Here is a 22,431-nt window from a genome sequence, read left to right on the forward strand (position 1 = left end):
TTTTTTTTAGACGGAGTCTCGCTCTGTCGCCCAGGCTAGAGTGCAGTGGCCGGATCTCAGCTCACTGCAAACTCCACCTCCCGGGTTTACGCCATTCTCCTGCCTCAGCCTCCCGAGTAGCTGGGACTACAGGCGCCCGCCACCTCACCCGGCTAGATTTTGTATTTTTTAGTAGAGACGGGGTTTCACCGTATTAGCCAGGATGGTCTCGATCTCCTGACCTCGTGATCCGCCCGTCTCGGCCTCCCAAAGTGCTGGGATTACAGGCTTGAGCCACCGCGCCCGGCCAAGAAGAATTTTTTGATCCTTAATCTACATCTATTCAAGTATTCCTGGACACAAATAATTTCTGTGTCAACACCAGCTACAGGTCAGGACAGCATGAAAACGTGTTTTCGTTCAACTGAACTATTATAGGTAATCAAGCCCATCATGGAAAAAGATAAGATCTTTGAAGGGGATTAGTGCTTTTTCAGCTTTGTGTATGGTTTGCTATGGTGGGGAGTCAACTAAATCCTTTTGTCTTTTGATGGCCCAGCTGGTTTTAACGAAAAATTTAAAAAAATTAATAGAAGGGCTCTCTGCCATAGGTTATTTAATTGGGGGATTTCCACTGAGAACTAGGCCCTCAAGGAGTTTTATTTCATTAAAATATTCTAAATGTATCTCAAATCATAAGGAATCTATTAGCAGGAATAAAAACATTCTGTGTGACAAGGAAAACTTCATTTACGTGTAATTTTTTTAACTTTTTTTTAAAGTTCAGGGATACAGGTGCAGGTTTGTTATGCAGGTAAACATGTGTCATGAGGGTTTGTTGTACAGATTATTTCATCACCCAGGTATTAAGCCTCGTACCCAATAGTTACTTTTTCTGCTCCTCTCCCTCCTTCCAACTTCTACCCTTGGGTAGATCCCAGTGTCTGTTGTTCCCCTCTATATGCCCATGTGCTCTCATCATTTAGCTCCTATTTATAAATGAGAAGGTGCAGTATTTAGTTTTCTGTTCCCGTGTTAGTTTGCCAAGGATAGAGCCTCCTGCTCTATCCATGTCCCTGCAAAGGACGTGATCACTTTTTTTTAAATGCCTGCATAGAATTTCACGGTGTAGATGTACTGCATGTAATGTTCTTCTTTTGTATTTACCGTATCCAACCATAATCAAAGTTCTGGAAGGGATCTGCAAATATGGAGACCTAAATAGGAATCATTGTCTCTTTTACTACCACCTCCAAGCTGTTTGCCTTTTGGGAATCAAATGCTACTGATCTCTACAGGCTGCTAGGCCTATATCAAGCCTTAGGCTCTGATAGTGTCCTGGAAGGAAGAATGGGCATGGGACTCTCTCCCCCATGGACTAGGAAAGCACCAGGAAAGTGTCAGAGCATGGGAATAGAACTGAGAAGCAGTAGACTTGGTTTTGAAACACTTGGCACATAAAATTCTAAAGACCCTAATGAAGGCCAATAAAGGCCAGCGTGAGGTATTTCCAGTTCCTGTGACTCCTAAAAAGCCAAGAAGAAGTAAAACAGGTGGGCAGAAATGTTCATTCTGGTGGTGAAAGTTTCAAGTGGTGAAAGTACAAATATGTCTGAACAGAAGCTTCTTTCCACTGTATAAGTTCAAAAATAGTCTGTTGTGAAATGTGTAATAGGAAATTGTATTTAAAGAAGACTCAGTGAAGCTGCATTCAGAAGTAAATGTATGGTTTAAACTTCATTATTAAAGCAGAAAGACAAAAAGGAACTAAGCATGCCACCCAAGGTGGGGGATGGCAACCATAGAGGAAGAAACACAAACCTATGAGATTGGAATTAATACCTGTATTATTAATACAGGTAAAGATAAAAATTAATAAAATAAAAAACAGTGAAAGACAGTGAAAATACAAATGAATACAAAAGCTAGTTATTTGAAAAACCAATAAAATGTATTTTGCTCTGATGGGCTGATTAAGAGAAAAAGGAATCAAAGACATGTAAGAATAGGAAAAGAAAGAGAGCCATATCATTCAGGCTCTGGCAGGTAAAATATATCTTTAAATGGAGCATCAAATAATGAATTTATTTACAAAGGTATGGCCTGGATAAAGGGGAACCAAGAGATGATGAAAATCTAGATGGGGTTGGTTGGGGTACTGGGACAGAGGGAAGCCATTAGCCTTGTTCCTAGGCTTAAAAGTGAAAAGACTTAATGTGGCACATATACAGCATGGAATACTATGCAGCCATAAAAAAGGATGAGTTCACCTCCTTTGCAGGGACATGGATGAAGGTGGAAACCATCATTCTCAGCAAACTAACACAAGAACAGAAAACCAAACGCTGCATGCTCTCACTCATAAGTGGGAGCTGAACAATGAGAACACATGGACACATGGAGGGGAACATCACATTATCAGGGCCTGTCTGGGGATGGGGGGCTGGAAGAGGGACAGCATTAGGAGAAATACCTAATGTAGGTGATGGGTTGATGGGTGCAGCAAATCACCATGTCACACGTACATCTATGTAACAAAATTGCACATTCTGCATATGTACCCCAGAACTTAAAGTATAAAAAAAAAAAGTGAAAAGATTTAGAAGGGAGAAGTAAAACTTTCTCTATTTACAGATGACATGACAGTTTATGTAAAAAATCCTAAGGAGTTTACAAAACAACTATTAGAATTAATAATTTAGCAAAGTCACAGAATATAAAGTTAATATACCAAAATCAGCTATTTTTTTTATATACTACCTGCCGGGTGAGGTGTCAGAGCCCTGGCAATGAAAAGTGATTGGTTTGTGGGTAGTAAGAATAATTTATGGACCACAATATAGGTTTGAAAAGGCAAGCACTGCAAAAGAGTGCAGTGGGGCACTTTGGCAAGATAGGAATGAGTGTGTAACGGTGGATTTTCCTTAGGGGTATTTATGGACCTTAAAGTGGGAGCTTAAGGGTAATTTGGATCATCTTAGCCACATACTTCATGATAAATAATTACATTTGTAGACATTTTGGTGCCTTGATGCCAGCAAGGGTTGCACAATGAGTTTTGACATGCATGCATTTCAGAGATGTATAGAAATTCTAGTTTCTTATACATTTTTGGAAAAAAAAACCTGTTACCAGATGGTGGCTTTAGATAATAGGGAAGTCTAACTACTTCCAAATTCCTCTGATAAGGACTTTTGTCCCTGGAGGTCTGCGTGATGGCTATCAGGTGATCTTTGCTCTCCTCACTACCAAGAAATAATTTGAAAATAAAATTTCAAGAACTCCACTTCCAATAGCATTGGAAAACATTAAATATTAGAAATAAGTTTAACCAAGGATATAAAAAGACTTTTACACTGAAAACTATAAAACATTGCTAAGAGAAATTAAATACCTAAATAAATATAGTCCATTATTTATCAGTTGGAAGACTCAATATGATCAATATGTCAGTTCTTGCAAAATTAATCTATACATTGATGGCAATTCCAGTATGCTTTTTTTGTGTGTGTAGAGATTGACAAATTAATTCTAAAATTATATAGAAAACAAGAACCTAGAATATCTAAAGCAATTGTGGGAAAAAGACAAGACTGGTCATATTCAGGGTGTTATGGCTGGAAAAAAGAAGAGAAAGAAGAAAGAACAATGCTGGGGATAAAAAAAAAAATTGAACTTACAAAGTCATGTGATTTTCAATGGAGATACCAAAACATTTTGATGGGGAAAGAAACTCTTTTCAACAAACGATGTTGGAATAACTAGACATCCATATAGAAAAGAGTGAACTTCAACTCATACATCACACCATACACAAATATTAAAGATAGATCAACTGACTTAATTGTAAAAGTTAAAAACTTAAAGCTTTTAGATGAAAACATAGGAGAATATCTTTGTAACTTGGATTTTCTAGATAAGATATGGAAAGCAATAATCATAAAGAAAGAGAAAAATCTAAGTAAGGTTTCATCAAAATTAACAACTTTTGCTCACCAAAAAACACCATTAAGAAAATGAACAGGCAAACCATAGACTGAGAGAAAACATATCTGAGAAACGGCTAGTATCCAGGATATATAAAGAATTCCTAGAACTCTATTAATAAACATCCCTAAGTGGGCAAAACAATTTGAACAGAAACATTACAAAGGAAAGTATATAACTTGCTATCAAGCAGTTGAAAAAGTATCCAATATCATTAGTCATCAGGGAAATGTAAATTAACACAACATTGAAATACCACCACACACTGACTCGAAGGACTAAAATCAAAAATATTGATAACACCAAATGCTGGTAAAGAGTGAAGCGAATAGAACTCTTAGACATTGTTGGTGGTAGTATAAAATGGTGCATCCACTTTGGAAAAATCTCTAGCAATTTCTTTTAAAACTAAAAATGCATCTACTTTATGATGCAGCATTTCCATACCTAGGTATTTACCCAAGTGAAGGGGTAGCCTGTCCCTCCACACCTGTGGGTATATCTCATCAGATGGGATGAGAGACTGAGAAAAGAAATAAGACACAGGGACAAAGTATAGGGAAAGAACAGTGGGCCCAGGGGACTGACATTCAGCATACCAAGGACCTGCATTGGCACCGGTCTCTGAGTTCCCTCAGTTTTTATTGATTATTATTTTCACTACTTCGGCAAGAGGAATGAGGTAGGAGAGCAGGGTGATAATAGGGAGAAGGTCAGCAAGAAAACATGTTAGCAAAATAATCTCTTCATACCTTAGTTGAAGGGGAGGTACTATGCCTGGATGTGCACGTAGGCCAGATTTATGTTTCTCTCTGCCCAAACATCTCAGTGGAGTAAAGAATAACAAAGCAGCATTGCTGCCAACATGTCTCGCCTCCTGCCATAGGGCGGTTTTTCTCCTATCTCAGAATTGAACAAATGTACAATTGGGTTTTATACTGAGACATTCAGTTACCAGGGGCAGGCAGGAGACAGAGTCCTTCCTCTATCTCAACTGCAAGAGGCTTTCCTTTTTTACTAATCCACCTCAGCACAGACCCTTCATGGGTGTCAGGCTGGGGGATGGTCAGGTCTTTCGCCTCCCATGAGGCCATATTTTAGACTATCCTATGGGGAGAAACCTTGGACAATACCCAGCTTTCCAGGGCAGAGGTTCCTGCAGCTTTCTGCAGTGCACTGTGCCCCTGGTTTATCGAGACTAGAGAGCGGTGATGACTTTTACCAAGCATACTGCTTGTAAACATTTTGTTAACAAGGCACATCCTGCACATCCCTAGATCCCTTAAACCTTGATTCCATACAACACATGTTTTTGTGAGCTCAAAGTTGGGGCAAAGAGGTTGGGGCAAAGTGGCTGGGGCAAAGTTACAGATTAACAGCATCTCAGGGCAAAGCAATTGTTCAGGGTACAGGTCAAAACGAAACTTCTTACATTTTTCCTTTCTACATAGACACATTAACAGTCTGATCTCTCTTTCTTTTCCCTACACCAAGAGAAAGAAAACACAAGTCCACATATAACTTGTGTAAGAATGTTCATAGCAGCGTTATTCATTATAGTAAAATACTAGTAAAAATCTGCATCCAACAATAGAAGAGATAAACATGTTATAATAGATTTGTACAATAGATTATTGCTCAGCAATGAAAACAAATGAATTACCGATACAAGCAACAACATGGATGAATCTAAAAACAGTTATGCTTAGTAAAAGAAGTTTTGGCAGACCATATTTTCAAAAAATGGCTGAGATATATATCCCATCCCACGTCCTCTTGTTAAAATGTGACTGATGCAGCCGGGTGTGGTGGCTCATGCCTGTAATCCCAGCACTGTGGGAGGCTGAGGCCTGTGGATCACTAGAGGTCAGGAGTTGGAGACTAGCCTGGCCAGCATGGCGAAAACCCGTCTCTACTAAAAATACAAAAAGATTAGCTGGGCGTGGTGGTGTGTGCCTGTAGTCCCAGCTACTTGGGATGCTGAGGCATGAGAATTGCTGGAACCTGGAAGGAGGAGGCTGCAGGGAGCCAAGATCACACCACTGCACTCCAGCCTGGGTGACAGAGCGAGATTGTCTAAAAAAAAAAAAGAAAAGAAAAACAGAAAAAGAAAACATTAACTGATACATCTCCCACCAAGAGCTTAGACTGAGTCAAGCTTTAGACTTAGACTTTTGCCATGGCTTTGACAATAACATTTGGTGAAAATGATGCTATGTGACTTTTGAGGCTATATCACACAAAGGATGGTTTTCATCTGGCATTCTCTCTCTCTCTCTCTGTCAGAATGTTTCAATTTGGTACCCAACAACTGTGCTATACAGGGGCCCAAAATAGCTCATGCAGTGAGACCATATGGAGAACACACTTGGAGAGAAGCAGAGACCCTCTCCAGCCCCAGTCCAATAACTATCATCAACTGCCAGACTTGGGAGAATGAGCTCATAGATGAATCTGAACCCTAACTTCTGAGTTTTCTAGCTGAGGTCCCAGACATCATGAATCAGAGATAAACCATTCTCACTATGTCCTGTCTGAATTCCTGACCTACAGAATCTGTGAGCATAACGAGTAGTTGCTTTATGACACCAACTTTTGGAATAATTATGTTGCAGCATAATATATATATATATATAAAGTAGAGGCTTTATACAAAAGAGTAGTTACTATATGAGCCATTTATATGTTTTGGGGTAGGTAAAATTGATGGTAGAAAAAAATTGGCATATTGGTTGCTCCTAGGGTAGGGTGAGAACTAACTGGGATGGAGCATGAAGGAAATTTCCGGAGTGACAATAATGTTCTATATCTTGATGTTTGGGTTACACAGGTATACTCATATGTCAAAACTCAGCAATCATGCACTGTAGATGTATGTCAGTAATTACATTAACTGTACTAAAAACTAACCAAAAGAGAAAAACGAGAGATTGTCAGACTCAAAAAATGGAGTCTAAATATATGCTGTATACAAGACATACACTTTAACAATGTGGGCACAGATAGCTGAAAATCAAAAGAGGGAAAAGATACACTATGAAAACAGAAAAAAAGCTAGTAACACTGGTAATATGGACAAAGTAGTATTTAAGGCAAGAAAAATTACAAGAAGTAAAAAGGGACATTTTATAATGACAAATGCATCAACTCAAAAAAGAAAATATAATACTAAAATAGCACAACCACACCTAAAATAAAAGTACATGTGTACATTTAACTCATTATCTTTACAAAGTTCCCTATTTCATTTTAAACTTTTATTTGGGATGGCTGAATGATAACAATCACTACCTTTCTCAGATAATTATTGGGGGTGTTCCAATTATTATCCACCACTGGTATTTCTCTTTTCTTCTCTCCCACTTACTTGTCTTTCTCTGTTAACTTTCTTTCACTATATTCTTCTAGTACCGTCCACCAAATCCACAATTTTGCCAGATTAATTTTCCTCTTTCTGTGTATTTTCTGGCCTATTGGTGGCCCTGTTAACACTTTCATTTATTTTTAGTAATAGTTCAACAACTTCCTTACTTAAGGTTATAAAATAACATTACAAACCCAGGGCAGGATTAGGTATTAATAATAAGGTGGAGATTTTATTTTGGCCGGGGGTTTCAGAAATTCTGAAATTCTGCCTATAATAAATTACTGCTTACCATAGATCCCCAAGATAAATACAGTCCCAGGAAATGACTGACAATTTTTAGAGTCCAAATCTCTTGAGGTATATATTCTCATAAGCCAGTAGCACTTTAAAAGATTCAGGCAGATATGGACTGTGGGTATAGTCTATTTCATTACTCTCCAACCTAAAACCGGGTCTCAAATTTTACCACTGTTATTTGAAAAAAGGTTAATACAATGTATACATGCCAGCATCAGGGGAAATGGAAAAGGAGAGGAGCTGGTTTAAATTGTCCACCATAAACTTTTCCCCATAGGACCCATATGAAAGTGAGAGACAGACAAACACTGATTCAGATGGGTGTCATGTATAGCAGGTCTACCTGGCCATAGTAAAAGGGAAGAAAACATAAAAGACTAAGTGCCCTTAAAAAAATAAATACTGATGTCACCTATTAGCAAATGTGGCCAAAGGTGTGGATTGGAATTTGAGCAATACCTATCAATTCTCCCTACCTTACAGGGAATACAAAGAAAAGTTGAATATAAACACACACACACACACACACACACACACACACACACAGAGAGAGAGAGAGAGAGAGAGAGAGAGAGAGAGGGAGAGGGAGAGAGAGAGAATAGGAAAGCAGAGAGAGAGAGAGAAAGAGAGAGAGAATGAATCATGATCATGAAATCTTTCTCCAAATACACATGCAATGAGCAAGAAATAGCATGTGTTCTTCCTTTGGACTCGAGTTTTTCCTCTAAGGTTTTCAGAATGCTTTCTTGATACCAAATAAACACTTTTTTTTTTTTTTTTTTTTTTTTAAAAAGAGACAGAGTCTTGCTCTGTTGCCCAGGCTGAAGTGCAGTGGCTATTCACAGGCACAAGCATAGTGCACTGCAGCCTTGAACTCCTGGCCTCAAGTGATCCTCCTGCCTCAGCCTCCAGTATAGCTGGGACTACAGGTAAACACCACTGAATCCAGGTCCAAATAACATTTTTAATGATTGTTATAAATAGATTTATAAGACTAGTTCTTCTGTAGGGTTCAGTAATATCTAAAATTCTCACCATCAACTGGTAGGTTTTGTGTTAGATCTTCAAGTTCTTTTTCAGTGAGGTTTATGCCCATGTTTCCCAAAACCATGCCCACTTTGCTGGAGTCAATCTTCCCTCCTTATTAAAAGAGAGATATACAAGCAAAAGTTAACGTCTCTAAAATGTGGGATCAATTTCTTAGGATTACAGTTAATATTTTCATACAAAAGACCAAATACTAATAAGACATTTACAGGTGTACAAAGAGTCAGTAACAGAATTAGAGCTTGTTTTAACAGTCATGATAAGCATACCCGGTATAAAGTTTTAAAGGTGACTAAATTACTTCTCACAGAATTTCAGCAAGGTGACAACCCAATGTTTCTAACTCATTTTTTCTGGTTTTCATTGTATTTATTTTTACAATTAACTTCTAGTTATGTTAAGGGATGCTGGATTTTCCATTCCCATTTTCTTTTTTTCTAAAAAAAAATTTAAAAATTTATTCTGAGAAAAAAAAAACAAAACAAAACAGGATACATATGCAGAACGTGCAGGTTTGTTACATAGGTATACATGTACCATGTTGCTTTGCTGCACCTATTGACCCATCCTCTAAGTTCTCTCCCCTGACCTCCATCCCCAATAGGCCCTGGTGTGTGTTGTTCCCCTCTCTGTGTCCATATGTTCCCAATGTTCACCTCCCACTTATAAGTGAGAACATGTGGTGTCTGGTTTTCTGTTCTTGTTTTAGTTTGCTGAGGATGATGGCTTCCAGCTTCATTTATGTCCCTGCAAAGGACATGATCTCATTCCTTTTTATGGCTGCATGGTATTCCATGGTGTATAAGTACTCCATTTTCTTTATCCAGTCTATGATTGATGGGCATTTGAGTTGGTTCCATGTCTTTGCTATTTTAAATAATACTGCAGTAAACATGTGTGCATGTGTCTTTACAGTAGAATAACTTATATTCTTTTGGGTATATACTCAGTAATAGGGTTTCTGGGTCAAATGGTATTTCTGGTTCTAGATCCTTGAGGAATCGCCACACTGTCTTCCACAATGGTTGAACTAATGTACACTTCCACCAACAGTGTAAAAGCATTCCTATTTCTCCACAGCCTTGCCAGCATCTATTGTTTCCTGACTTTTTAATAATTGCCATTCTGACTGGCATGAGATGGTATCTCATTGCGGTTTTGATTTGCATTTCTCTGATGATCAGTGATGTTGAGCTTTTTTTCATATGTTTGTTGGCTGCATAAATGTCTTCTTTTGAGAAGTGTCTGTTCACTTGCTATGTCTACTTTTTGATGGGGTTGTTTTGTTCTTGTACATTTGTTTAAGTTCCTTGTAAATTCTGGATATTAGGCCTTTGTCAGATGGGTGGATTGCAAAAATTTTCTCCCATTATCTAGGTTGCCTGTTCACTCTGATGGTAGTTTCTTTTGCTGTGCAGAAGCTCTTTAGTTTAATTAGATCCCACTTGTCAATTTTGGCTTTTGTTCCAATTGCTTTTGGTGTTTTTGTCATGAAGTCTTTGCCCATGCCTATGCCCTGAATGGTATTGCCTAGGTTTTCTTCTAGGGTTTTTATTGTTTTGGGTTTTACATTTAAATCTTTAATCTATCTTGAGTTAATTTTTGTGTATGGTATAAGGAAGAGGTCCAGTTTCAGTTTTCTGCATATGGTTAGCCAGTTTCCCCAGCACCATTTATTGAATAGGGAATCCTTTCCCCATTGCTTTCTTTTGTCAGGATTGTTGAAGATGAGATAGTTGTAGATGTGTGGTGTTATTTCTGAGGTCTCTGTTCTACTCCATTGGTCTATATCTCTGTTTTGGTACAAGTACCATGCTGTTTTGGTTACTGTAGCCTTGTAATATAGTCTGAAGTCAGGTAGCATGATGCCTCCAGCTTTGTGCTTTTGGCTTATGATTGTCTTGGCTATACAGAGTCTTCTTTGATTCCATATGAAGTTTAAAATAGTTTTTTCAAATTTTGGAAGAATGTCAATGGTAGTTTAATGGGAATAGCATTGAATCTATAAATTACTTTGGGCAGTATGGCCATTTTCACAATATTGATTCTTTCCATCCATGAGGATGGAATGTTTTTCCATTTGTTTGTGTCCTCTCTTATTTTCTTGAGCAGTGGTTTGTAGTTCTCCTTGAAGAGATCCTTCATGTCCCTTGTAAGTTGTATTNTAAAATAGGAAATATGTGCTTGCGTTGAGGCGTTCTGCTTGATTACCTCATCGGGTAATAATAATTAGGGTGGGAATGAGAGTGGTTTCAAATAGGATATAGAATAAGATTAATTCTGTAGCTATAAATGTTATGATTAGGGAAATTTGTAGAGAAATTATTATGGAGAGGTATTTCTTTATTTCCTCCTCTTGCTTGACTGCCCTGGCCAGAACTTCCAATACTATATTGAATAGAAGTGATGAGAGAAGGCATCCTCGTCTTGTGCTGGTTTTCAAAGGGAATGCTTCCAGCTTTTGCCCATTCAATATGATATTGGCTGTGCGTTTGTCATAAATAGCTCTTATTATTTTGAGATATGTTTCATCAATACATAGTTTATTTTACATGAAGGGATGTTGAATTTTACCAAAGGCCGTTTCTGCATCTATTGAAATAATCATGTGGTTTTTGTCTTTGGTTCTGTTTACATGATAGATTATGTTGATTGATTTGTGTATATTGAACCAGCCTTGCATCCCAGGGATGAAGCCGACTTGATCATGGTGGATAAGTTTTTGATGTGCTGCTGGGTTCGGTTTGCCAGTTTTTTATTGAGGATTTTTGCATCGATGTTCATCAGGGATATTGGCCTGAAGTTTTCTTTTTTTGTTCTGTCTCTTCCCAGTTTTAGTATCTGGATGTTGCTGGCTTCATAAAATGAGTTAGGGAGGAGTTCCTCCTTTTCAATTGTTTGGAATAGTTTCAGAGGGAATGGTACCAGCTCCTCTTTGTATTTCTGGTAGAATTCAGCTGTGAATCCTTTTGGTCATTTTTTTTTTGGTTGGGAGGCTATTAATTACTTCCTCAATTTCAGAGTTTGTTATTGGTCTATTCAGGGATTCAACTTCTTCCTGGTTTAGTCTTGGGAGGGTGTATGCATCTAGGAATTTATTCATTTCTCCTATATTTTCTAGTTTATTTGTGTAGAGGTGTTTATAGTATTCTCTGATGGTAGTTTGCATTTCTGAGGGGTCAGTGGTGATATTCTACCTATCATTTTTTTTTTATCATGTCTATTTGATTCTTCCCTCTCTTCTTCATTAGGCTAGCTAGCAGTCTATCTATTTTGTTAATTTTTTCAAAAAACCAGCTCCTGGATTCGTTGATTTTTGGAAGGTTTTTGATGTGTCTATCTCCTTTAATTCCTCTCTGATCTTAGTTATTTCTTGTCTTCTGCTAGCTTTTGGATTACTTTGCTCTTGTCTTTTTAGCTCTTTTATTTGTGATGATAGGTTGTCAATTTGAGGTATTTCTAGCTTTCTGATGTGGGCATTTAGTGCTGTAAACTGCTTTAGCTGTGTCCTAGAGATTCTGATACATTGTCTCTTTGTTCTCATTGGTTTCAAATAACATCTTGATTTCTGCCTTAATTTAATTATTTACCCAGGAATCACTCAGGAGTAGGTTGTTCAACTTCCAGGAAATTGTGTGGTTTTGAGAGAGTTTCTTAATACTGAGTTCTAATTTGATTGCACTGTTGTCTGAGCGACTGTTATGATTTCAGTTCTTTTGCATTTTCTGAGGAGTGTTTTACTTCCAATTATGTGATCAATTTTAGAATAACTGCCATGTGGCACTGAGAAGAATGTATATTCCGTTGATTTGGTGTGGAGAGTTCTGTAGATGTTTATTAGGTCTGCTTGGTCCAGAGCTGAGTTCAAGTCCTGGATATCCTTGTAAATCTTCTGCCTCGTTGATCTGTCTAATACTGACAGTGGGGTATTAAATTCTCCCACTATTATTGTGTGGGAGTCTAAGTCTCTTTGTAGGTCTCTAAGAACTTGTTTAATGAACCTGGGGGCTCCTGTATTGGGTGCATATATATTTAGGATAGTTAGCTCTTCTTGTTGCATTGATCCCTTTACCATTATGTAATGGCCTTCTTTGGCTTTTTTGATCTTTGATGGTTTAAAGTCTGTTTTATCAGAGACTAGGATTGCAAACCCTGCTTTTCTTTGCTTTCCATTTGCTTGGCAAATATTCCTCCATTTCTTTATTTTGAGCCTATGTGTGTCTTTGCATGTGAGATGTGTCTCCTGCATACAGCACACTGACAGGTCTTGACTCTATCCAATTTGCCAATCTATGTCTTTTCACTGGGGCATTTAGCCCATTTACATTTAAGGTTAATAACGTTATGTGTGAATATGATCCTGTCATCATGATGCTAGCTGGTTATTTTGCACATTAGTTGATGCAGTTTCTTCATAATGTCATTAGTCTTTATATTTTGGTATGTTTTTGCAGTGGGTGGTACTGGTTTTTCTTTTCCACATTTAGTGCTTCCTTCAGGAGCTCTTGTAAGGCAGGCCTGGTGATGACAAAATCTTTCAGCATTTGCATGTCTCTAAAGGATTTTATTTCTCCTTCACTTATGAAACTTAGTTTGGCTGTATATAAAATTCTGGGTTGAAAATTCTTTAAGAATTTTGAATATTGGCCCCCACTCTCTTCTGGCTTGTAGGGTTTCTGCACAGAGATCTGCTGTGAGTCTGATGGGCTTCCCTTTATNAATTTGCCAATCTATGTCTTTTCACTGGGGCATTTAGCCCATTTACATTTAAGGTTAATAACGTTATGTGTGAATATGATCCTGTCATCATGATGCTAGCTGGTTATTTTGCACATTAGTTGATGCAGTTTCTTCATAATGTCATTAGTCTTTATATTTTGGTATGTTTTGCAGTGGGTGGTACTGGTTTTCTTTTCCACATTTAGTGCTTCCTTCAGGAGCTCTTGTAAGGCAGGCCTGGTGATGACAAAATCTTTCAGCATTTGCATGTCTCTAAAGGATTTTATTTCTCCTTCACTTATGAAACTTAGTTTGGCTGTATATAAAATTCTGGGTTGAAAATTCTTTAAGAATTTTGAATATTGGCCCCCACTCTCTTCTGGCTTGTAGGGTTTCTGCACAGAGATCTGCTGTGAGTCTGATGGGCTTCCCTTTATAGGTAACTGACCTTTTTGTCTGGCTGCCCTTAACATTTTTTCCTTCATTTTAACGTTGGAGAATCTGACAATTATGAGTCTTGTGGTTGCTTTTCTCGAGGAATATGTTAGGGGTGTTCTTTGTATTTCCTGAATTTGAATTTTGGCTTGTCTTTCTAGGTTGGGGAAGTTCTCCTGGATAATATCCTGAAGTGTGTTTTCCAGCTTGTTTCCATTGTCCCTGTCTCCTTCTGGTATTCCAATCAATTGTAGGTTTGGTCTTTTTATGAAGTCCCCTATTTCTTGGAGGCTTGGTTCATTCCTTTTCATTCTTTTTTCTCTATTCTTTTCTGCATTTCAGTGACGTGGTCTTCAAACTCTGATATCCTTTCTTCCGCTTGGTTGATTCAACTGTGAATACTTTTGTATGCTTCACGAAGTTCTTGTGCTGTGTTTTTCAGCTCCATCAGGTCATTTATGTTCCTCTCTGAACTGATTATTCTGGTTAGCAGTTCCTCTAACCTTTTATCAAGGGTCTCAGCTTCTTTGCATTGGGTTAGAACATGCTCCTGTAGCTCATCGTAGTTTTATTACCCATCTTCTGAAGCTTACATCTGTCAGTTCAGACATCTGATCCTCCATCCAGTTCTGTACCCTTGATGGAGAGACATTGCAATCATTTGGAGGAGAAGAGGCACTCTGGTCTTTTGGGTTTTCAGCATTTTTTTTTATTGATTCCTTCTCATCTTAGTTAGTTTTTCTTGTTTCGGTCTTTGAGATTGCCGATCCTTGGATCAGGTTTCTGTGAAGGTCTTTTTCGTTGTTGTTGTTGATGCTGTTGTTGTCACTTTCTGCTTGATTTTCTTTCAGTAGTCAGGTCCCTCTTCTGTAGGGTTGCTGGAGTTTGCCGTTCACTTCAGGCTTTATTAATCTGATTTACTCCTGTGACTGGAGATGTCACGCAAAGAGGCTGGAAAACAGAAAAGATGAGTGTCTGCTCCTTCTTCTGGGACCTCTGATCTTAAGGAGCACCAGCCTGATGCCAGCAGGATCACTCCTGTATAGAGTGTCTGACAACTCCTGTTGGAGGGTCTCACCCAATTGGGTGGCACAAGCCACAGGACTCGTTTAATGAAGAACTTTGTCCCTTGGTGGAGAGGGTGTGCTTCACTGGGGGGAAATCCACTCGTATGTGCTGCCAGGATTCCTCGGAACTGATAGGAGAAGAGGCTAAGTCTGCTAGTCTGCAGAGACTGCTACTACCCCTCCCCCTAGGAGCTCAGGCCCAGGGAGATCCGAGTTGTCCCTGAGCCTCTTGCTGGAGTTATTGTAGATCCTGCAGGGAAGCCCTGCTCAATGAGGAAGGATGGGTCAGGGTTTGGCCTGAAAAGGCATTCTGGCCACAGGCTGCCACAGCTGGTGTGTTGGGCTGTTGGGACAAGTCTTAGGACCAAGCCATCCAGCCTCCCTGGTGCCAGAAGGGGAAAAGTACAGCCTGGAGCTATAGAAATGGGTGCCACCCTTCCCCCGCCCAGGGAGCTTAGCATGCTAGGCAGTTGCAAGTCCTAGTGCTGGCTGCTGCCCCTCCCACAAACAATTCAAATGGCTTAGACAATAGGCAGCCTCAGCTGATGCTGGTCATCCCTCCCCACTGGGATTTCAGTAGGCTTAAGCAGATTCCAATTGAGAGGCTGTAAGAAACTGCATCCCAGGGTTGGGACGTTAGGCCCTGGTGGCATGGATTCACGAGTGGGATTTTCCGATCTGTGGGTTGCACAGTTCCATGGAAAAAGCAGAGTCCCATGGAAAAAGCTGGGTAGCAAGCTCACTCACTGCCTCCCTTGGCTGGGGGCAGGAGGTTCTCCTTCCCCATGTGTCTTGCAGGTGGGCCACTGCACCACACTGTTCTTCCTTCTCTCCATTGGTAAAACTAGCCTTCTAGTCATTTTGATAAGAATCTGGATACCTTGGTTGCCGGTGAAGGATTTACTTGTTTATTATGGTTTTTGTTTTTTTGCATGGGAGCCTCTGAACACCGCTGCTTCTAATTGGCCATCTGGGCCCCGCCCCATAAATTTTTTTTAATTTTAATTTTTGTGAGTACTTAGTAGTTGTGTATATTTATAGGGTACATGAGATGTTTTGATGTAGGCTTGCAATGTATAATAATCACATTAAGTAAAATGGGATATCCATCCCTTCAAACATTTATTCTTTGTCTTATAAGCAATCCAATTAACATTTTATTTAAGTTAAAAAAGTAATTTCCCTTTATTTTTTGCTGTGCAAGCTTGACTGTAATAATTTCTTCTGTCAAAATTTGGAAAATCCCAAGAGAGCATGGGAATTCTTTCCGAGTTACACTATAAGAAGTGATCTCTTAAAGTAGAGGCTAATGTATAAAAGAAACAAAAGTATGTAATAATATACATGTTATGTGGCAGGATTCACAATTTAATAACAAGGAAATTATGTAAATGCCATACATTATAATCTCAGATTAATCAGCATTTTATTAAGCATCTCCCTCACCTCTAAGAAACTTTATACCATCCAGCAATCTTTTCTGATAGACCTTTCCATCTGTAAGAAGAAGCACTGTTCAGATCACACAAGAGCAATGTGGGGCTTTACAGAAAATATAAAACCAATAATTTCAGAAAGACATACTTTATGAACTGCCTTATAAATTTTCTGACTTACAGAAAACCAGTGAAATTATATAGAGTGTGGAGAAAGTTGTAACTTTATTAATATAGGCAGTTAATACTGACACTCTACCATGTTGAAACATATCTTTTCTTCTTCTTCTTTTGTGATTTTCCATTTTCCCCTATTAGATCACTCCCTTCTCTTTCTTTTTCTCATTTATCCTGGCTTAAATTTTAGATCTTTCAGTAGAATCAAAAGTAATAAAAGATATAACTGAGCCCTGATGACAGAAAACATGGCACAATTGTTGATTCTCAAAATAAAAGTTGAATGGCAAAAATAATCTTTTAAAATATAATGGGGTCATTTAAAATTACACAATATGGGTCATAGATTATTTTAAAGTTAGATAGTTTTAGAAGTTTTCAAAGTTTAACAGTAAGCCTCCCTGGAAGATTACATTTTTATTTGAAATACTCACCATCAACTGGCAGATTATTTACCAGTTCTGTGAGTTCTTTATCCGTAAGCTCTATCCCCATGTTTCCTAGAATTGTTTTCATGTCATCAACATCAACTTCCTCTCCTTCAAACAGATAGAAATGGTAACACATGAGATTTTAAAGAACTACCTAATTATTCTAAATAATAATTACATTTTCTATTAATGCTAAATAAATATCTTTGATTAATCTGGAAAAAGTGAGATTACATGCTTATTAATAAAATGTGGCACCATGTTTTGTTGCTAAAACATTGATAAGCCAAAGTTAAGGTCTAGGAAACTGGACACGATCATTTCATTTAAAAATTGTGTAATTAATTAAAAAAAGCAAAACTGGAGGTGTCACATTACCTGACGTCAAACTATGCTATAAGACTACAGTAACCAAAACAGCATGGTACACATACAAGAACAGGCACATAGACCAATGGAACATAATAGGGAACCCAGAAATAAAGCCACAGATCAACAGCCATCTGATCTTCAACAAAGCTGACAAAAAGAAGCAATGGGGAAAGAAGGCCCTAGTCAATAAATGGTGCTTGGATAATTGGCTAGCCATTTATCAGAATGGTAGTTCTCAGAACAGACTAGCCACATGCAGAAGAATGAAACTGCACATTTGCCTTTCACCATATATAAAAAGTAATTAGAAATGAATGAAAGATTTAAATGCAAGACATCAGACTATAAGAATCCTACTTTGGGAGGCCAAGGCAGGAGGATCCTTTGAGCTCAGGAGTTCAAGACCATCCTGGGCAACATAGTGAAACCCTGTGGTGGTGTGTGTTTGTAGTCCCAGCTCCTCGGGAGACTAAAGGGGGAGGACTGCTTGAGCCTAGGAGGTTGAGGCTGTGGTGGGCTGTGACAGTGCCACTGCACTCCAGCTGCACTCCAGCCTGGGCAACAGAGTGAGACTGTTTGAAGGAAAAATCCCAAGCAGCAACAAAAAAACCCTGTAAGCATTCTGGAAGAAGACCTAGAAAATGCCATTCCAGACATTGGTCTTGGAATATAATTTATGATGCAAAAAGCAATTGTGACAAAAACAAAAATGGACAAATGGGACCTTATTAAGCTAAAGAGCTTCTGCACTGTGAGAAAAACCATCAACAGAGTAAACAGACAACCTACAGAATGGGAGAAAATATTCACAAACTATGCATATGGCAAAGGTCTAATATCCAGAATCTATAAGTAACTTAAATCAATAGGCAAAAACAAATAATTCTATTCAAAAGTCGGCAAAAGACATGAACAGACACTTTTCAAAAGAAGACATACATACAGCCAACAAGCATAGGAAAAAAATGCTCAACATCACTAGTCATCAGATAAATGCAAATCAAAGCCACAATGAGATATCATCTCACACCAGTCAGAATGGCCTTTATTAAAAAGTCAAAAACAACAGATGCTGGCAAGGTTGTGGAGAAAGGGGAATACTTATACACTGTTGGTTAGAATGTAAATTAGTTTGGCCACTGTGGAAAGCAGTTTGGAGATTTCTCAAAAAACTTAAAACAGAATTACCATTCAACCCAGCAATCCCATTACTGGGTATACATCCTGAAGAAAATAAATTGTTCTACTAAGAAGATACAGACACTCACATATTCACCACAGAAAATACATGGAATCAACCTAGGTGCCCATCAATGGTGGACTGATAAAGAAAATGTGTTACATACACACCACAGAATACTATGCAGCCATAAAAAGGATGAGATTGTTCCCTTTGAAGCAACAATAGAGCTGGAGGCCATTATCCTAAGCAAATTAATACAGGAACAGAAAACCAAATACAGTGTGTTCTCACTTATAAGTGAGGTAAACACTGGGTACACATGGACATAAAAATGGCAAAAATAGAACTAGGGACTACTAGAGAGGGTAGTGGGGAGGGGGATGTGGGTTGAAAATCTACCTATTGGGTACTATGCTCACAACGGGTGATGGGATCATTTATGCCCCAAACCTCAGCATCACAGAATGTGCCCATGTAACAAACCTGCACATATACCCCTTGAATCTAAAATAAAAGTTTAAATTATTTTAAAAAACAATCTAATTTTAAAAGACATTAAAATTAACTGGAACACATATAAAATATGTGTAAAGAATTGGAATCATATACATTTAGTATTTATATTTACTTTATAAATAACATTTATTATTTATGTGATCAGCAAACAGTTGGTTAAATGTATGAAAAGTATACTCTCAAGTGTTAAGGTTTCCATTGCTAATTTTCTCAGCATTCATGTCTGAAGACAATCATAAAGCTGAATAAGAATGAGCTTGGACCTCTAGTTTAATCAAAAGGCCTAACAAAACAAGTTAAAGGAACTGTCTGATTTTCTTAGACATAAATACAGAATTCTTTTTTGTCCTTAAATGAAGTGTGTTTTCATTTGCTTTGAGCAGCCTTTTAAAACAAAATATCATTCTTTTAAAATCTTTAATTTAAGAAAAGTAAAATCAGTTGACTGAAAAAAAATCAGAATAATATATATTTGTTCACTTCTTTCTCACTTGCAACAGCTTTTACTTTATTCATCAGTTTTTCCAGATCAACCTTCTCATAGGCTGTAATACAAAGTTTAATCAGAGAGAAGCAATAACATGAACTCTGAAGAAAAGACATATAGTACAGGAGGTCCTTTTCATTGAAGATTTATTGCTGAATAGATAACCAATGAAAATAAATCCAGTTAAAATGAGGACCACGATTTAATAGTAAATAATAAATAAAAATGATCTAAAAGGTTTGACTGGAGAATAAAAATGCAAATGATCAAATAAGTTTATATGATCTTATATTTAAGGAAATTCAAGTTATAACTATTCCATAATTTTTAGAATAAGCAATGAATAAATGCTAACTTCTAAAAGTGTGTTCTGGTATGATTTTCTGGCAAAATTACATCACTACCTACTACAGCATCTTTGTTTTTGTTTTGAGACAGAGTCTTGCTCTGTTGCCCTCTGTTGCCCAAGCTGGAGTGCAGTGGCATAATCTTGGCTCACTGCAACCTCTGCCTCCCTGGTTCAAGAGATTCTCCTGAACCAGGAGAATTCAAGAGACTCAACCTCAGCCTCCCTAGTAGCTGGGATTACAGGCACATGCCACCATACCCGGCTAATTTTTGTATTTTCAGTAGAGACGGGGTTTCTCCATGTTGGTCAGGCTGGTCTCGAACTCCTGACCTCAAGTGATCCACCTGCCTCAGTCTCCTAAAGTGCTGGGATTACAGGCATGAGCCACCATGCCTGGCCAGCATCCTTTTAATCTTTGAAAAAGAGGGGCAGTTCCAAGATGGCTGAACAGGAACAGCTCCAGCCTCCAGCTCCCAGCATGAGTGACAGAGAAGATGGGTGATTTCTGCATTTCCAACTGAGGTACTGGGTTCATCTCACCAGGGCATGTCAGACAGTGGGTGCAGGACAGTGAGTGCAGCCCACCGAGTGAGAACTGAAGCAGGGCAAGGCATTGCCTCATCGGGAAAGCTCAAGGGGTAAGGGAATTCCCTTTCCTAGCCAAGGGAAATCGTGACACACAGCACCTGGAAAATTGGGTCACTCCTACCCTAATACTTCACTTTTCCAAGGGTCTTAGCAAACGGCACACCAGGAGATTATATCCCGTGCCTGGCTCAGAGTGTCCCATGCCCACGGGGCCTCTCTCATTGCTAGCACAGCAGTCTGAGATATAACTGCAAGGCGGCAGCAAGGCTGGGGGAGGGGCACCCACCATTACTGAGGCTTAGGTAGGTAAACAAAGTGGCTGGGAAGCTCGAACTGGGTGGAGCCCACAGCAGCTCAAGAAGGCCTGCCTGCCTCTGTAGACTCCACCTCTGGGGACAGGGCATAGCCAAACAAAAGGCAGCAGAAACCTCTGCAGATTTAAATGTCCCTGTCTGACAGCTTTGAAGAGAGTAGTGGTTCCCAAGCATGGAGTTTGAGATCTGAGAACGGACAGACTGCCTGCCCAAGTGGGTCCCTGACCCCTGAGTAGCCTAACTGGGAGACACCCCCCCACCAGGGGCAGACTGTCACCTCACACCTCACATGGCCGGGTACCCCTCTGAGACGAAGCTTCCAGAGGAACAATCAGGCAGCAACATTGGCTGTTCAGCAATATTCACTCTTCTGCAGCCTCTACTGCTGATACCCAGGCAAACAGGGTCTGGAGTGGACCTACAGCAAATTCCAACACACCTGCAGCTGAGGGTCCTGACTGTTAGAAGGAAAACTAACAAACAGGACATCCACAACAACAACCCCATCTGTACGTCACCATCATCAAAGGCCAAAGGTAAATAAAACCACAAAGATGGGGAAAAAAACAGCAGATAAGCTGAAAATTCTAATAATCAGAGAGCCTCTCCCCCTCCAAAGAAATGCAGCTCCTCACCAGCAATGGAACAAAGCTGAATGGAGAATGACTTTAATGAGTTGAGAGAAGAAGGCTTCAGACGATCAAACTTCTCCAAGTTAAAGGAGGAAGTTCAAACCCATTGCAAAGAAGCTAAAAATCTTGAAAAAATATTTGATGAATGGGTAACTAAAATAACCAATGTAGAGAAGTCCTTAAATGAACTGATAGAGCTGAAAACCATGGCATGAGAACTACATGACAAATGCACAAGCTTCAGTAACCGATTTGATAAACTGGAAGAAAGGGTATCAGTGATTGAAGATCAAATGAATGAAATAAAGCAAGAAGTTTAGAGAAAAAAGAGGAAAAAAAATTGAACAAAGCCTCCAAGAAATATAGGACTATGTGCAAAGGCCAAATCTACATCTGATTGGTGTACCTGAAAGTGACGGGGAGAATAGAACCAAGTCGGAAAACACTCTGCAGGATATTATCCAGGAGAACTTCCCCAATCTAGCAAGATAGGCCAACATTCAAATTCAGGAAATACAGAGAACACCACAAAGATACTCTTCGAGAAGAGCAACTCCAAGACACATAATTGTCAGATTCACCAAAGTTGAAATAAAGGAAAAAATGTGAAGGGCAGCCAGAGAGAAAGGTTGGGTTACCCACAAATGGAAGCCCATCAGACTAACAGCGGATCTCTCGGCAGAAACTACAAGCCAGAAGAGAGTGGGGACCAATATTCAACATTCTTAAAGAAAAGGATTTCAACCCAGAATTTCATATCCAGCCAAACTAAGTTTCATAAGTGAAGGAGAAATAAAATCCTTTCCAGACAAGCAAATGCTGAGAGATGTTGTCACCACCAGGCCTGCCCTACAAGAGATCCTGAAGGAAGCACTAAATATGGAAAGGAACAACCAGTACCAGCCACTGCAAAAACATGCCAAAATGTAAAGACCACTGATGCTAGGAAGAAACTGCATCAACCAACGAGCAAAATAACCAGCTAACATCATAATGACAGGATCAACTTCACACATAACAATATTAACCTTAAATGTAAATGGCCTAA

General features: G+C 38.9%; 1 protein-coding gene across 1 annotated transcript in view; it reads right to left on the minus strand.

The window, feature by feature from the left end:
• The window catches only part of LOC108536244 (EF-hand calcium-binding domain-containing protein 13-like), a 192,365-nt gene that overhangs the window by 21,234 nt on the left and 148,700 nt on the right, over positions 1-22,431 (minus strand). Inside the window, exons 23-25 of the mRNA XM_017882831.1 lie at positions 16,946-17,050; positions 16,345-16,395; positions 8,666-8,770 (exon numbers count right to left, since the gene is read on the minus strand). Coding sequence (XP_017738320.1) covers positions 8,666-8,770; positions 16,345-16,395; positions 16,946-17,050 — 261 coding nt within the window. The remainder of the gene's footprint in view (positions 1-8,665; positions 8,771-16,344; positions 16,396-16,945; positions 17,051-22,431) is intronic.

This window comes from Rhinopithecus bieti, unplaced genomic scaffold (assembly GCF_001698545.2).
Source record: "Rhinopithecus bieti isolate Rb0 unplaced genomic scaffold, ASM169854v2 scaffold_12928, whole genome shotgun sequence".
Taxonomy (NCBI): Eukaryota; Metazoa; Chordata; class Mammalia; order Primates; family Cercopithecidae; genus Rhinopithecus; species Rhinopithecus bieti.